The following is an 18,402-nucleotide window of genomic DNA, read 5'->3' as shown; positions in this document are numbered from 1 at the left end:
TCCCATTTCTACAAAACTGCTCCCATCAGTAAACCTTTCAACCTCGGGGCTGTCAGGAGGCTCATCTAGAAGATCAGACCTGCTGGAGTAAGTTTGTTCTCTGGTCTCTATACACTGATGCGATAAGTCTCCACCCTTGGCCACTGGAAGCAGAATTGCTGGGTTCAGCATTTGGCACACCTTTAAGGTAATGTCAGGGGTGTCCATTAGGAGGGCCCGATATCTTGTTAACCTTCCCCCCATCAACCAGTGATGTCCTTTGACCTCCAGCACAGATTGTACCTGATGAGGGGTTAACAGATCTAAGTGTTGTCCCAGGTGAGCTTGGAAGCCTCATTAACCAACAGGACTGTGGCTGCCACTGCCGGCAGGCAGCTTGGCCATCCCAGGGCCACTGAGTCCAGTTGTTTTGAAAAGTAAGCCACTGGTCTCTGATCCGATCCCAGCTTTGGGGTCAGGACTCCTAGAGTTATCCCTGCCCTCTCGTGAACTTACAGGGTAAAGGGCTTGTCCAAATTTGGAAGCCCCAGTGCTGGTGTTCTACTCAACTCAGTCTTTAGAGTCTAAAAGTCCCACTGATGGTCCCTATTCCATCGAAGGGGTTCCCTTTCTTCTCCCTTTAGAGCCTCATATAGGGGTTTTGCTATTAGGCCATAATTTAGAATCCAGGTACGACAGAACCCAGCCATCCTGAGAAAGCCTCAGAGTTGCCTCTGTCACCCAGCTCAGAAAGATTACCGGGTTTTCATCTGTCTCCTGTGTAACCTCTCAGACCTTATCATAATTTACAGGCTTCACCATACACCTTCTCATTTCTTCTGATAGACAAGTAATATAATGTCTCATCCTAGCCTGGCCTACACAATCTTCATAGTGCCTGTGTGGGTCATGTTCTGGGATTGCATCCCCACCCACCTGATAAATTTGGTGGTATGGATTGGTGGCCAGTAGGCCATCTGCATGTTCCCTGGCCTTTCTCAGTATACGCTCCTTTTCATCTGGGGTGCAACAGTGGGCCAGAATAACCATGATGTATTTGGGAAGTCTGTCAAAATTTTTAAAAGTTTTAAAACGCCCGGTTAGATAGGATCATAGGTTGCTGTGAAACAATACTTATTCCTTGAGCTAAGGTGAGGGAAAAAAAATCAAAATTAAATATAGATCACTTCAAGGCATAGGAACTCACACAATCTATTATTAAAAGCAGCATTCCAGGAAAACTGTGTTCTCTTATGAGAGAAACCAAATCCAGTCTTCTATCAACCTACTCTTAATAAAATTCATTTTCCTAATTAAATTTAATCCAGCCTTAGAAAGTCCTGACCACCTACGAAATTCTTTAACCAATGTTCCTTTTTCTCAAACCTTCTGCAACTTCATGTAGCCATATTATATCCCGTATTCTTTTCCCATTCAGAAATATCCAGCTCTAGGAAAAAATCACCCTTTTTCCTTTAACAAAATATATTTCCATTCCTCATACCTTCTTTTCTGAAAACACACATCCTACTTTCCTTAAGCGGCCATGAACTTTTACATTAGCATTCCGTAAATTGGTAGAAAAACATCTCAAGACGGCACCAGACAGCTTAATTTCTGTCTCATAAGAAGATAAAAGTAAGTAAATTTAGACCTATTTAGCAATTAATGTTCCAGTATTTTCTCTTATTTGAAATGGCCTGAATATTCAATGAATTCTTATAATTAAACTTAATTTAGTTTCAAATTACCAAAATTTGGAGAGACTGTTTTAGATGGACGTTTCCAAAACATAATTATTCCTATAGAGTTTACCAAAAAGTTCTTATCCCAGTTACATTTACTTAAAAATTTAATCATATCAGTTTATTTTCCTGGTTGACAGATTTTATAACAGAAACAATATGCCCTTATTGACTTCCAATAACCTTAGGTACAATGAAAGTATTATACTTAATGTTGATGGCTCTAAAGGCAGGTCTGTATTAACTAAACCCACAAGCTAAAGCCAGACAAACCAATTTCTACAGAACCAGAGATCTCACAGTTTTCCCACTTGAATTTAAAATAGCCCCTTTTTTCCCTTCAGGGTGGGGGACTATAGATGAATCAGGTAGTTCTTGGGAGCCCAGGCAGAATAGTTACATTGCAAAGGGAGAGGAGAGAGATGCAAGCCCCTCCCCTTTCCTTTTTGTTCTTTAAAATCCCGCTAAGTGACCCCAGGCTGGTGTCTCAGGTAATGTGGGCTGTGTTTGTATTTCAAAGCTTGCGTGCTCCACTGTGCCCACAATGTCAGCAGACACTTGCGGGAGCAGTTGGACAGACAAGATTACATAAAACAAAGATACCAATGACAAAACTTAAAGACACACACAAGAAGTTTTTAGGATGAAGGGGATGGGAGTGCAGGTATGAGGACCAAGGGAGAGGTAAAGGAGGAGAGGTGATCAAACCTGGAAGCCAGCGAGCTGTACTCCGTCTGTGGGACTGCAACCCTCAGGTGGGACTCTCACCCACACGTACACCAGTTTATAGAAATCTGCCACCTCAGCCCATTCCCAGCAGGACTTCTCTTGGTGGCAGGAAAATAAACGTGAGAATATTGGGATGGTCAGACTTCCAGCCTCTACAAGACATGAGGTTTGAACCTCTATCACTCCCATAAATCTCTGGTCAGGGAGAGCCCGCTGGACCAAGGTGTGAGGCGAGCCTCTCCCACCTCTGTTTGTTGCCTGTCAAGGTGAGCCATTGCCGGATGAAGGGAGCATGGTCTCACAAGCTGAGAGGAGTGATGCTTTTGCTGTCTGATGTCCACTCTCTCAGAAGGATAGGACAGAAGTAAGAGAAAGGAGAGGACAGAGAGAGAAATAGAGAGATTTCAGGAAAGGGAAAGGGACAAAGGGGAAAGGAAAAGTGGTGAGAGAAAAAGGACAAAGGGGAGGGGGAAAGCATTGCCTGAATTAGGGTACTGAGGCCTCCAGGGGCCAGGAAGGCAGACTTACCAAATGTGGTGACGCTGAAACAAGAGGTTCAGGTGGCCACTTGTCACCCACAGGGAAGCTGCCTTTGGTGGTCCCAGAGATGCCCAGATCCTCTTCTGGGAAGGGAACAATAGTCCCTTCATGGTTGCCACAAAGTATTAGGTTGGCTGAAAAGTTTGTTTGGGTTTTTCCCATAAGATGTTACGGAAAAACGCGAACGAACATTTTAGCCAACCCAATATGTTACCGACCAGGGTTCTTGGACTCCTTAATCAATAGAAATTGGTCAGAGGCCAGAGAAGAAATTCAGGCAAGGCTTTATTGGGGCCCCTGCTGCAGGAGGGGGGTGTGAGAACAAACAACAGATTCCCATGCTCGCTAGCTCCCTGAGGTGGGGCTGGCGAGCTTGTTCCTTATATGAGGTGAGGGTAGGGGTGTGTCCAGAGGTCAGGCCAGAGGGGTGGCTTAGGTGTTTAGCCCACCCTTTAGGTGGTGTTGTGTGCAGGGGGCGTGTGCAGTACCCTGCTTTTGCTCCGGGCTCTTCAAAAGTGGCAGTTGGGTTTTTGGGTCTCTTTGTATCTTTTGTCCAGAATTTGCCCCAACTGAACATGCATGCCGTTATTTTTAGTCCCATATAGTTTCTTTGTATTTTGTTGCTAGAGGAAAGGTGTGTCCAGGTGCAAGCATTGCAGCACTGCAGCAAAGGGTCTCAGGTCTCAGCCTATCTCACTGACCGCATTGAACAAGACTTGGTTAGTATCTTCAAAAGCAAATTATTTGAGTGTATGGACACTGAACTTTGATTTTCCCTTAGTTCCTTGCTTTCACCTAGCTCCATTGTTCTCAAACTTAAGCATACAAAGAATTACTGAATAGTGTGGTATACCCAAAACCATGACTATAGTACTTTATTAATTAAAGTTTTAAGGGTAATTTTTTACCATATAGTACATTTGTATCTTGTGCTGACTAAAAAAGTCAACCCAAATGTAAGATCCAAATCGTTGCTTTTATAGTGAGCCACAAGAAACATACTTTAAAAGTGAAGACCATTTCAAAGTGTAGATGTATGGATCTGGATTTTTTAGTAATTACTCATTGTCTGGCAGGTCTCCTCTCACTTATTCTTCTTATCTCCTGTCCCTTTTGTATGGTTAACTCTTTTTTTTTGGTCTATGGGCAGATTACCGTGAGGTACAGTTTTTTCTTCTGCCCCGTGCTCTGGGTACTCTCTTTATAGAGTTTCATTATCCTCTTCTCATCCATCCCAGCTACCTGAATGGATGTGGCAGGATCTAGAAGGTATCTGTTCCCTCTTTGGATGGATCATCAGTGATCATTTTATGGTTGTCAGCACATAATTCAGAATCAAAGTGCAGCAGCTTGCGTTTCTGTGTACCCAGGAAATATATTCTTTGTTACTTTTGTCTAAATCCGTGTTACATACTTAAATTGATCACCTTTCTTTTTATACCTGTGTTTTGGACTGAACTGTGTCTCTTCCCTCCCCTGCAAATTCATATGTTGAAGTCCTAGCACCCAGAAGCTCAGATATGACTATATTTGGAGGTAGGGTCTTTAAAGAGTTAATTAAGGTTAAATGAGGTCATTGGGGAGGGCCCTAATCTAATATGACTGGTGCCCCTATAAGAAGAGGAGATTAGGATACAGACATGTACATACAGAGAGAAGACTATGAGAAGATATAGAGAGAAAATGGCCAACTGTAAGCCTAAGACAGAGGCTGGAGCAAATCCTTCCCTCACGGTCCTCAAAAGAAACCAGCCCTGTTGACAACATGATGTTGGACTTCCAGCCTCCGGAACTGTGAGACAATACATTTCTGTTTAAGCCATCCAGTCTTCAATACTTGTTATGGCAGCCCTAGCACACTAATACAACCTCTTTGTAACTCCTGATGCTTGTTTTTCCCCACTTGGTCCTGCTAAAGCTGAAGATGGTTTTTAAGAGAAGTGTAGGGTCACTGAGAATAAACGATTTAACAATATGAGGGTCATAGGGAGTGGAGATTGGAAGCCAGAGGTTCAAAAAGGTAGATAAAAATAAAAGCAAATGGAAAATGTGATTAAAGGACTAGTGAGGAGAAATAATTACGGCAGTAAGTCAATGATCTCTACTGGTAAGTATTAAGCTTTTCTTTTGTTAAGTCTGATTAGTAATCAAATTACTTCCCACCTCTCCGTCTGACACTACGTGGGGTAGAAAACTGAACCTTTTAAGCTGGTGATCCATTTTTCCATGACTGTTATTATTTTCTTATAATAATAATAAATATTTATAAATTAATGAAAATTCTTGGGCAAAATATTGAAACAAGGGAAGACACAGCAGGGAACTAAACAGACAATATAAATTGCACATAGAAGTTATGAAACAGCATTAAAAACGAAGGATTTTAAATTGACTTGAATCATAATGTTTTATAGTAGCAGTTAATTTGGCATTCTCCATATGCTATGGATTATATTTCATATTTGTGAATATTATGTGGCTCTCACCTTAAGAAGTTGTCTCTCTTCATAGCTTCCTCCAAGATTTTTATAATAATATTGTTTCTGTTGCTTGGATTCAAGTAAAACTAATCTGCTATAAATTAGATTAATAGAAGGGATCTCAAATATCTGGGTACTAGTGACACAAGAGATTTTTAATTTTCCTCCTTGTACTTATCTGTTTTTTGAAAATTTTCTACTTGGAGCAGAAAAATTCAAAGAGGAAAGTAAAAATTGCTTGAAATCCTACCATCCATAAATAATCCTAGTTAGCATTTTGGTCATTTTCTTTCTTCTCCATTTTCCCGTGCATTATTCCTATTTTTAAAGTGATTATTCCTATTTTAACAAAGCACCACTCTTTTAAAAAGCTGTTTCTAAGACACTACTGATTTAAAGTTAACCAACAAGTACCATGTGGGCCCTTCCCTCATAGCGTTCCAGTTGTCTTCATATTTCCCTTATAAACTACAAACTCTTTGAGGGTGCAGACCACACCCCTCTACATCTTCCATGTATCCCCAGGACTTAGCTCAGTAATTGCTGACATATGTCACCTATTTTAGTGATCATTTATGATAAGTCCCAAGAGTATGTTTGCTCATCGATTCAATTAATATTTACTGAGTGCCTACTAAATGCTAGTCAGTAAGCTACCATATTCAGCACGTATTCTGTTCCAGAAATTCATTTGAGTTCTGGAAAAGGCCTGAATAGTGAGTTTTTAAAAAAGATTTAAAAGTCACTAACCTTCATTGAGTTTTGCCATCCTCGGGCAGCAGGGTGATTAGTAGGTATCAGTCAGGAATATGTTCAACGGCAAGTAACAGAAAACCAAATGAATAGTGGCTTAAACCATAACAACACTTATTATTTATTTCACAAGTAGTCTGGAGGGAGGCAATTGTATTTTATCGTAATATCAGCATCCTTATCTCTATAATTTTTTGGGTCTTTTCCTCATGGTACCAAGATGACTACCCTAGATCCATGCACAGTAGCTTTATAAAGCCATCCCAAACAGAAAGGAAAAAGATGGATGCAAAAAATGACATTTTTTTTCAAAATCTGGGAGGAGAACATTTCCAGAACTTTCCAGAACTTTTTATACCTTGTTGCCCAGAACTGCGTCAATGAACATGCCTAGTTACAAGAGAGAGAGTGGGAAAGAATAGATTTGACTTTCCTAACTTCTGTGGGCGATAGGCAAGGGAGAAGGGTTTGGGAATGGCTTCTGGTAGCCAGTGAGCAGTGTCCAGCACAGAGCTTTAGTGATGAGCTGTCTGGCTCTGGATGTGGATAGTCTGAGTTCAGATTGGCTACATAGCTGCTGTGTGACCCTACATAAATTCTGTATCATCTCTCTGATTCTTGCTTTTTTCATCCTGGTGGAACATATGTTTGCTTTGTAGGTTGTTGTGAGGATTGAATGAAATACTTTAAAGCATTTAGTACAAGGCCTGGCACATAGTAAGTGTTAATGTGCTAACTTAGTGACTGGTAGCTTAGATGCAACATACATGAGTATGCCCAGCTTTCTGTAGGAGAACTGCCATACCCAAGTCCTGAGCTAGATGTAGAGTTGGATTAATTGGACAAGGCATCCTAGAGAGATTAAATTTCGGGGGGTGAGTTTTGAAAGAGGGGAGAAACATCTGGACACATTTAAGGAAAGTACAAAGTACTCTCTAGTATTATAAAAACATAGTATTATAATTACAATCATCACTGCCAGGGCAATAGTAGCCAGTTGTGACTTTGAATAAGTGAGAGGAGACAATAACGTTGCTTGTTTATTTAGCTGACAAGCTCTTGGGAGCAGGCAAGGCATGTGTTTTGCTATAAAACCAAGCAAAAGCTGGCCTGGCCTGAGAAGTCGATACCTCACATTTGGTTTTGTCTTTAACTTCCACTTACTTTCTCTTGCTCATTTTTTGGAACCTCAGATACAATACCAAGTGTGCACACAAGGATTTTCTTTTTTAACTGAAAGATCTTTGCCTTCAATTCTAAGTCAGAAATTAATTTCAGATTTATTTCTGTTCATCTCCTAAACCTTTTCAAAAGTGAGTTTGAGTATTTCTTCTCCTTGAAATTGGAATCTCTGTCTTGAACTGCCAGAAAATGACTCTTTCACCACAATTCACAGGCATTTACATAAGGTTATAACTGTTAAATTCTTTCTTACAAAGCCTCCTTTCCCCTCAGTCAAACTTGAGACGGAGAGCTTTGACCTTGGCTGGAATCTTCCAGAATTGGATGTACGCTTAGGGAGTGGGTGAGGCTGATCTCAGGCTACAGTCTGTGGAGAGGGGTTTGAGGTTCCAGTCCTTAGTGAGGTTGTTGACTCAGGGGAGGGAAAAAGTCTGAAGTTTTAGGGCCAAATGCAAGAGCATGGAGCAGGAAGCAGATCCCAAAGTCCTATGACAGGAACCAGGGGGCTCAAGAAGGAAGCTGGGAGATGGGACCCAAGGAAATTAGGAAAGTGTAGTGGAGAGTGTGGGCAGAAGGCTAGAGCATTGCAAAGGAGATACGAGCAAGGGATTGAAGTATCTGCAGGGTTGGAACTGTCTGAAAATTGTCCTTATTTTTTTTTTTTTTGTTCTTCTAAGTGAAAAGGAATGATATTCCAAAAGGAAACTCAATGTTTCATTTAAAAAATATGAGATAAGCATGCTACAGTAGAGAGAGGAATACTTTTGGAGTCAGAAATACATAGGTTCGAATCTCAGTTATGCCTTATGTGAACTCAAGAAGTGAATTTCTTTGTGTCTCACTTTCCTCATTCAAAAATGGGGCAAATAAATACCTCCTTTGCAGGACTGTTGGCACATATTTGAGACTCCGTGAATGGCAGCTGATGTGTATTTACTTTGATCTTTGCACAAAGCATATGCTGCTTGTCTTTTTTTGTCTGTTTTTCTTTCTCTAGTTTTATTTTTCCAGCCTGTTGAGATATAATTGACAAATAACGCCATGTAAGTTTAAGATGTACAATAGTGATGATTTTAGATATGTATATATTATGAAGTGATTACTATAATAAGATTAGTTAACACATCCTTAAGATTTAATTCTCAAAGTACATCAACCAAAAATACATAAATATACAGCTCAAAATAAGCAGAGATAACCTAAACTAATTGGAAGGGAAAACTAGGAATGTATTTCCAGACCATAAATCACTTTCTTGTTCAATTAAACTAATTTATTTTAAATAGCATCCTGTTCTTAAATTCATGAATTTTTACAGTAAAAATGAGCACTGATCCACCTATTCATAACCCCGTAAATGAGGCTTCCCCTTTAAAGAAACCATGATCTGGACAACTGAGAATTTTTATAAAAATGGAAACTCTAACCCAGAGCATTTTTACTTCTCCAGAAAACTTACTTTTCTTATCTAATTCAAGAATTCAGGACAAACTCAGGAAACTGCATTATTACTTTGACATTGACAAATGCTAGAAGGACTAGTGAGATATTATGAGTACTTTTTTAATGATTGATCATTTAAAATTTAGTCAACCTCTTTAACCTTTGACCAGATGTCCTTACTGTTTTAAACCTTACTACTGCACATAAGAATTATATTTTAGAGGAATGAAAAGATTTTTAAAGGGGTTGATTATATTACCCTTTCCCACCCAACATGTGTGGTAGCTTTATTGGTGTTGCCCTCATTCGTGGCTGTTTGTTTTTGTTTTATTTTAAATGGGCTCTTTGCATCTATCCAAGATTATATTCCAAGGTCAAGTATCAATAGTGATCAGATTTCTAAGCCAAGACAACCCACGAAAGCCTATTTGACATATAATACGTAACTGATTTAATTGAAGATTTAATAATACTACAGAACTCAACTCTCTTTGGTTGTGCTAATTCTATGGTAAATAATTAACAAGTTTCAACTTGAGTATTGGGAATTTGTGCTCTGTCTCTCTGGGACAGTTTGTATATGATCTTCCCCCTTCTTAGCATGAGTCTGGATGGCACCTCTGCCCCTGTCATCACCCATTTACATTTTACTCCCTCCCTCAACACTTGACTTGTCATTCAAGACCCAGTTCAGATTTCAGTTCTTCTGGGATACCCATCCTGTGTGGGCATAGTTCATTTGTTTCTGAAATGGGATTAAAAATCTGATGCATAGAGTGTTTTGAAGATTAAATGAGTTCATGCATGCTGGGCGTGATAAACCATTATGATTGTAGCACATCAGACTATCCTGCCGTTACAGGCATACCTCATTTTATTGGGCTTCAGTTTATCGAGCTTCAAGGATAGTGTGTTTTTTTTACAGATTGAAGGTTTGTGGCAACCCTCCATGGAGCAGTTTATTGGCACCATTTTTTCCAACAGCATTTGTTCACTTCATGTCTCTGTATCACACTTTGGTAACTCTTGCAATATTTCAAACTTTTTTATTATTGTATTTGTTATCATGATCTGTGATCAGTGAACTCTGATGTTACCACTGTAACTGTTTTGGGGCTCCATGAACCAGCCCTGTAAGATGGCAAGCCTAATTGATAAATGTTGTATGTATTCTGACTGCTCTACTGACCGATGGTCCCCTATCTCTCTCCCTCTCCTTGGACCTCCCTATTCCCTGAGACACAACAATATTGAAATTAGGCCAATTAATAACCCTACAATGACCTCTGAGTGTTCAAGTGAAAGAAGAGTCATACATCTCTCACTTTAAATCAAAAGCTAGAAATGATTAAGCTTAGTGAGAAGGGTAAGTCAAAAGCCCAAGGTGGGCTGAAAGCTAAGCCTCTTGTGCCAAACAGTCAGCCAAGTTGTGAATGCAAAGGACAAGTTCTTGAAGGAAATGAAAATTGCTACTCCAGTGGACACATGTATGATAAGAAAGTGAAACAGGCTTATCACTGATATGGAGAAAGTTTCAGTGATCTGGATAGAAGATCAAGCCAGCCACGACATTCCCTTAAGCCAAAGCCTAATCCAGAGCAAGGCCCTAAGTCTCTTCAATTTTATGAAAGCTGAGAGAGGTGAGGAAGCTGCAGAGTTTGGTTCACGAGGTTTAAGATGTCATCTTTATAACATACAAGTGCAAGGTGAAGCAGCAAGTGCTGTTGTAGAAGCTGCAGCAAGTTAACCAGAAGATCTAGCTAAGATAATTCATGAAGGTGTTACCCTTTTTTTTTTTTCTTGCTTTACCATTGCTTTAATGCACTTTAAAATTTATCTACATTAATTGGGAACAAAGAGATAAAAATAGACATTTCTTTGTTTTTCATAAATAACTACTCTCCATATTTGATAAAAATCTCAAAGCATTATTTTAACTTCCCACAAATATAATACATACAATTTTTTTCTCTGAAATAATGTCAGCAAATTAAGTATCTTGGCACTAATATAACCACACACAACTGCTTTTCTACTGACTTCCAGGAACAAAACAAAACCAGAAAACTTTAGCTACACTAAACAACAGATTTTCAATGTAGACAAAACAGCCTTACATTGGGAGAAGATGCCATCTAGGACTTTCATAGCTAGAGAGGAGAAGTCAATGCCTGGCTTCAAAGCCTCAAAGGACAGGCTGACTCTCCTGTTAGGAGCTAATGCATCTGGTGACTTTAAGCTGAAGCCAATGCTCATTTACCATTCAGAGAATCCTAGGGCCCTTAAGAATTATGTGAAATCTACTCTGCCTCTGTTCTGTTAGTGGAACAACAAAGCCTGGATGACAGCACATCTGTTTACAACATGGTTTACTAAATATGTTAAGCCCACTGTTGAGACCTCCTGCTCAGAAAAAAAGATTCCTTTCAAAATACAACTGCTCATTGAGAATGCACCTGGTTACCCAAGAGCTCTGATGGAGATGTATGATGGGATTAATGTTGTTTTCATGCCTGCTAGCACAATATCCTTTCTGCAGCCCATGGATCAAGGAGTAATTTCAATTTTTAAGTCAATTATTTAAGAAATATGTTTAAGAAATAAGATTCTTATTATTTGATAGGATTCACTATTCTAGATGTCATTAATAACATTTGTGATTCATGGGAAGAGTCAAAATATTAACATTAACAGAAGTTTGGAAGAAGTTGATTCCAACCCTCATGGATGACTTTGAGGGGTTCAAGACTTCAGTGGAGGTGTGGTGAAAATAGTAAGAGAACTAGAATTAGAAGTGGGGCCTGAAGATGTGACTGAATTGCTGAACTCTCATGGTAAAATTTTAATGGTTGAGTTGTATCTTATGGATGAGCAAAGAAAGTGGTTTCTTGAGACTGAATCTACTCCTGGTGAAGGTGTTGTGGAGATTGTTGACAGTAAAGGATTTAGAATATTACATAAACTTAATTGATAAAGCAGTGACAAGGTTTGAGGGGATTGACTCCAATTCTGAAAGGAGGTCTCTGAGTAAAATGCTATCAAACAGCATTACATGCTGCAGAGAAATTGTTCATGAAAGAAAGAGTCAATTGATGTAAACTTCATTGTTGTCTTGTTTTAAGAAACTGCCACAGCCATCAACCTTCAGCACCCAGCACCCTGCAGTCAACATCAACATCAACATCAACGTCAACGTCAACATCAAGGCAAGACCCTCCGCTAGCAAAAAGATTACTCACTGAAGGCTCAGATTGTGGTTAGCACATTTTTTTAGCAATAAAGTATTTTTTAATTAAGGTATTACTTTTTTTAATATAATGCCATTGCACACTTAATAGACTACAATTATGTTGTAAACATAACTTCTTTATGCACCAGGGAAGCAAAAAATTCATGTAACTCACTTTATTATGATATTTGCTTTATTGCCATAGTCGCCTTATTGTGATGATCTGGAACCAAACCCACAATATCTCTGAGGTATGCCTGTATTTCCTCTTGGTTTTAAATAATTTGAGGGCAGGGACTTTGTAACCTTACAACAGCCCGGGGCCTGTTACCTGATAAGCACTCTGTATTTGTTGCATAAAATAATTGTATGAAACACCTTCGTGTCTGGCAGCTGGCATGCTGACCACCCTCCTCTCAGTTTTATCCTCTGGCCTTTGAAACACAGTGGAATCCTCCATGCTTCATATGGGGATTCTGGAAGTGTGTGTGTGTGTGTGTGTGTGTGTGTGTGTGTGTGTGTGCAGGAGTATAGGGTAAAGACTGGGACCATGGTGCTTTCTCACCCCTGGGCCTTTGCATATATTCCCTTTTCCTAGAACAGTCAAGTTCCCTCACCCCCTCTTCACATGGCCTGGCATTTATTATGTTTCCTTCTACTGGCTCAGACTTCATTTCATTTCTGGTTTTTTGAATTGTCCCCCTACTCTCAAGTCTTGATGTACCTCCTCTGTGATCGCAAAGCATGGTGTGTTTACCCCTTTCTGAGCACAGGCAAATGTATATATGGTTCATTTAAGGATAAAACTTTGCTAAACACTACAGTAGCGAATGATGCCATGCACTGCACTAGGTGCTTTACTGGCTTTGTCTTATTTAATCTTTAATAGAAGCTCTATTATTTCCCCCCTTTTACAGATGAAGAAACTGAGGATAATGTGATTAAACAACTTGTTGAAACTTATAGAGTAAAAGTAGCAATAGAAGACTTAAACTATCTCTCTGTTTCCAGAGGGTGGGGTGAGTGGACAACCCACTGGTAACATGGTCTCAAAAATGATTAGAAACAGCAGGACATTTTTAAAAGAACCAGCCCTTGTGAAACTAACTTAAACTTTGGTGGACATAAGCAACAGAAGTGTGATAGAAATTCTTCAGTACACTTTTAGTTTTTCCCCTCATGTGATATATCAAAAGTATATTTAGAAAACACAGCACTTTTTTGCCAAGTGCACAGCTGCTTGTGGACCTGCCCATAGGTGTTTGTTGATTATTCCCTGACAGGTCAGCCCCATACCTAGAGCTGTCTACCATGATTATCACTGACCCAGCAGAAGGGCTGAATATTAAATATGAGCATAAAACTAGCTTTGGAAAATATGGGCATCCAGAAGCACATAGAATCAAAGTTCAATATTCTTTTAGTGAATTTGAATTTTGTTTACAAGTAATTCGAATGAGAGTTGCCATAGAAATTGTCAGATTAGATTATGAGAAGGGAAAAAAGAGGCTTCCCAAATGTAATCAGCTGTGACATCAAGGAGTGGCAGTATTGGTACTACTTGGTGATATTTTGCCTAAGCACTATTTACAATAGCCAGGACATGGAAGCCACCTAAGTGTCCATCGACAGATGAATGGATAAAGAAGATGTGACACATATACACAACGGAATATTACTCAGCCATAAAAAGGAATGAAATTGAGTTATTTGTAGTGAGGTGGATGGACCTAGAGTCTGTCATACAGGGTGAAGTAAGTCAGAAAGAGAAAAACAAATACCGTATGCTAACACATATATATGGAATCTAAAAAAAAAAAAATTGGTTCTGAAGAACCTAGGGGCAGGACAGGAATAAAGATGCAAACATAGAGAATGGACTTGAGTACACGGGGAGGGGGGAAGGGAAAGTTGGGACGAAGTGAGAGAGTGGCATGGACATATATACACTACCAAAGGTAAAATAGATAGCTAGTGGGAAGTAGCCGCCTAGCACAGGGAGATCATCTTGGTGCTTTGTGACCACCTAGAGGGGTGGGATAGGGAGGGTGGGAGGGAGACACAAGAGGGAGGGGATATGGGGATATATGTATACGTATAGCTGATTCACTTTGTTATACAGCAGAAACTAACACACCATTGTAAAGCAATTATACTCCAATAAAAATGTTTAAAAAAAAAATCTGGTCATACCATTTCCCTGCTTAAAACCCTTCACTGCTGTCACAAAACCATCCAGTCCCAGGAGCATGGGGCACACCGTCTTACAGGCCCTTCTGTTGATTTTTAAACAATTTTCCTTTACTGAGCCAAAATATCCTCCCAGAATTTTCAGTCATCATCTGTGATGGTCCTACCTTCTTAGCATCCTTTACAGGCTGATTGTTCACTTATCTGATGCCCTACATGCCTTTCGTTCCCCGGGCTGAGCTCCACTGGACAGTTGTGCCTCATAGAACATAGTTCAGTTTAGTGATTAAAGCAGAGCGGTCCCTCATTTGAATCCTGAATCTGCCTTTAACTAGTTGTGAGCTAGTTATCTAACTACTCTACATCTCAGTTTACTCTTCTGTGAAGAGGGAGGATAACAGTACTTTGCAGGGTGGTTTTGAGAGTTAAAATACATAGTGCATGTTATAGAGAGAGTTTACGGTACACTACAAAAAAGGGAAATGATCAATAAATACTAGTGATAAAAATGGTTTGTTTCTGGAACTTTCCTGCTGGTCACCTTTCCTCCAAACAGCCTCATTCTCTCCCTTAATTTGGATATTATGTTTCTATTAATGAATATTTTTTAAGTGGCCACAATTTTTGTTGTTGTTGCTATTCAAAGATATAAAATTCTTAAGTCTCCAGAGAAGAGCTTGGAGGCTCAAATCAGTTCTTATAAGGAACTAGTCAACCTTGGTGTGTCTCAGGCCTGCTGATTCCCCATGCACTGTTTTCCTATTGCCTCATCTCTGAACATTGGAAAACTATCTTGCCAGCAGTCAGCATAGTTTGGAGGCCAGTTTTGTTTTTACTGGTCACTCGAAACCATCATATTAAAGGCATAAATAAAATAATATGATGGTTCACATCTGGCTGCATCGTTAGAATAAACTGAGAGATTGTAAATCAATATTTAACATAATTGCTGAGATATGGCAGGTTAGGATGCAAATAAAAAAGAATGAAGAATGTAATATAAAATCATTTATACAATATCAGTTCAGTCACCCTCTATAAAGTGGCAGGCAGCAGAGTTTCATGGTTTAACTTTAGTTGGCAAAGAGTTTTCTTATAAGGGCTTGGAAAATAATTGACCCTTATGTCAATTGCTCTTCTGTATCGGTCGTTCTTCAAGTTTCCTCAAAAGGTTTTTTTCCTGTCTCCCTGGGAACTTTTTCTTCTAATGCAATTTTGTAGCACACTGCAAAGGCACTTATTTGACAAAACCAAAACAACAAAACTAACATTGTCAGCAATGTGTGCTCATCCACACTGAGCATTCTGCATTGAAAAAAAAGTCCAAATATGTAAAGCATGCTTTTGGGTCTGTTTTGTTATAGATTATTTTCAGTTATTATCCTGAAGCAGAAGAAATGTGATTCTTATACAGGGATTTTTTTTAAAAAGGTTATAGGTCAAGGAATTGGACCAATATATTTTGTTTTTATTAACTGATTAATCATTCATTCAACCAGTTTTGGCTGAGTGTTTACCGTGGGCATGGCTCCATTCTACAACTTGTAGAGAAGCATACAGGAGAGAATCTTATATGGATCTAAAGGGAGTGATTAAACATGGGTGAAAGAAATTCTGGTGGAAGGTAGCAAGACAAGGACCCTAGGAAAGGGATAGGGACAATTTTATGGGAACTCCTGTGACATTCTGCATTTTCTTTTTGAGGACTTTGATCTGAGTTTACTGATGAATCATGCCTACTTCTAGAACCTCAGTTTCCTGAATATAAAATGAGGGAGTTGACTAGACCTTTTCACATATGAATTTCTATAATCCAATGATGTAATAGCTCCAGGTAAATCTATTTCCAGGCCAGGAAACATAGATCATCCACTTCAGGAAGCAGTCACAGCATTTTACTTCATGGTGATAATAATTGTAAAGAGAAGAAGATTGAATTCTCCAGGGTCAGGCATCTTTTAAGGGGTAGAGTTAGAATTTGACCTCAAGCCTTCTGGCTCTAAATCTCATCCTTTTCTTTTACTTTGGGCAGGAAGTATTAGAGATTTATTTGCCTTAAATAGTTACAGGAAAATCATTGCGCCTCTTAAGAGTTGAGGTGTCTGGTCACATATTTCTTAAATTTTCTCACTCTTAAATAACAGACATGCAGTTTTTAATGATAAAAAGCTTTTCTGGTTATTAGTGTTGCTTTCAGATATTTTATTTGAGGAAGTTGTTTCAATTTAGATTTTCTTAACTTCTTTGCTAAGACTCTTACTGAGATTCAAAATCTTCAACTTGGGTGGCTTGAGTTTCTTCGTAGAGAGGGAATTCGGTGGATTCTTGCAAATCTTTTCTGATGGACAGTAAGAGAGGTGTTTGGGTTGGTGGATGGAGCTCCATTCCTCATGAACTGTAACATGAAAGCAATCAAGCCACAGTATCCTGTGATTTGTTTAACTTGCTTTCCCTGTACAAGCACTTAATATGTGAGTTGCAGAAACATTTTATCTGCCTGGAAGCCTGCCTTAGCAGTGGAAATTTGATATAGACCCTCCTTGGACACTATCAAACTCTACAAATTGCAGATTTCGTAACCTCTGAAATGCAAAGCACCTCTTCATTAGGCTTCTCATCCTTAGTAATAAAACTGTGCTCATTCACCTAAGTCTCACTTGATTCTGTTAAGCATAAAATAGTGTAATCAGTTTTTCCAGATTGGTAGGTGAGTTGAACCTTTCCATTTGTGGCCATGTAAAGAGATATCTTGCATAACATTTCTTAAAATGCTGCTGAAAAATGTCAGTGTATTTGTGGGAGTCCTTATGTTTTTTTTTTTTATTAGGGATAGGAAACAGTTGAATAAGAATATGAGCCCCTTTGGTCAAATACTACATACAAAAGATGAATTTCTGGATTAAAAGGATGTAAAGCATACATGTTGGCTCATATAATGAATCATTTTATTTATCCCATGTGATATATCTTGCCACTTATTTTTAAATTTAGTCATTGGTGTGCTGGTGAACTGGCTTTTCAGAAAGAAAAAAGAGCCCTGATTTGTAGTGTTTTCCAATTTCTGTGGTGTAAATACTCCCAAGCTGGCCAATTTCAAGCTGACAATGGCTTGCAAAATTCCTGAACATTTTAACAATTGTCTTATGAGAGCCAGTATAGGCAAGCTCCAAAAAACCACTGTGAGTGCTTTTTAAATATACTTTTATATGCTTTCTAATTGTTTTATGCATAAAATCCTTTTCTCTAACCTCATTTTGAGGCTTTTAATTGTGGGGACCCTTCCATATTCTTCTATATCCCTTCTTTTTTCTCTTTCCCAGGTGTGTCTAAATATGTGTAGTAGTAAACAAGCGTGGAAATCTATTTCATTAATACTAAATGATTTTTTTTTCACGTTTCACATTACTAAAATCATTTGCAGGTTACAGTCAATGGTATGTCATAGTATAATTGGTAAAACTTTCTTCTTTCTTAGTGTTCTATATAATAATTATTTGAATTTAATGAAATGTGTTAAGTGCTGAATAGATGGTGTTTGACATGAATATAATTATGTCCTATGGGATAATCTGTCTTTTCACAAATTAGATTCACCTAAAGCAAGTTATTTCTCTATTATTATCCTTATGAGAAAAAAAATGTAAATTGTTTGAAATGCTCCTTGGTGTACCTCTTGTTCTTTTGTCTTAGTGCTTACATGTGGCATATCAAAATTAGATCAGCAAAGTAGGTCCCAGCTTGTTATGTACATCCTGGTGTGGCTCCAAGAACTGCCTTCTTCCACCTGGGAAGTGTATTTTTTGAAAGTGGGGATCATTGGCATGATAAATCACTGGACAATATACATCATAGCCCAAACGCCATCACATTCAGTGTCCAGTGTTTCTGCTTCCTGACATTTGGATATAGAAAGACCTTGTGGTAGGCAGGATAATGGCCTCTAAATGATGTCCATGTGTTAATCCTCAGGACATGTGAATATGTTACTTTACATGGCAAGGGAGGGATTAAGGTTGCAGATGGAATTAAGGTTGCTTAGCAGCTGATCTTAAAATAAGATTATTCTGGATTAATCTGGGTGGACCCAATGTAAGTAAGCACAAATGTCCCTAAATGGGAAAGAGGGAGGTAG

At 38.9% G+C, this 18,402-nt stretch overlaps 1 protein-coding gene across 1 annotated transcript in view; it reads left to right on the top strand.

The window, feature by feature from the left end:
* The first annotated feature begins 8,731 nt into the window (after positions 1 to 8,731).
* Positions 8,732 to 18,402, top strand: part of ERICH3 (glutamate rich 3) — a 91,426-nt gene continuing 81,755 nt past the window's right edge. The window contains 3 exon segments of the mRNA XM_024734562.1: positions 8,732 to 8,761; positions 11,974 to 12,057; positions 12,970 to 13,099. Coding sequence (XP_024590330.1) covers positions 8,732 to 8,761; positions 11,974 to 12,057; positions 12,970 to 13,099 — 244 coding nt within the window.

The sequence above is a fragment of the Neophocaena asiaeorientalis genome, unplaced genomic scaffold (genome assembly GCF_003031525.2).
Source record: "Neophocaena asiaeorientalis asiaeorientalis breed wild unplaced genomic scaffold, Neophocaena_asiaeorientalis_V1.1 scaffold15, whole genome shotgun sequence".
Classification (NCBI taxonomy): Eukaryota; Metazoa; Chordata; class Mammalia; order Artiodactyla; family Phocoenidae; genus Neophocaena; species Neophocaena asiaeorientalis.
The sequence above is the reverse complement of the archived record's forward strand: the minus strand, read 5'-3'. Positions and strand labels throughout refer to the sequence as shown.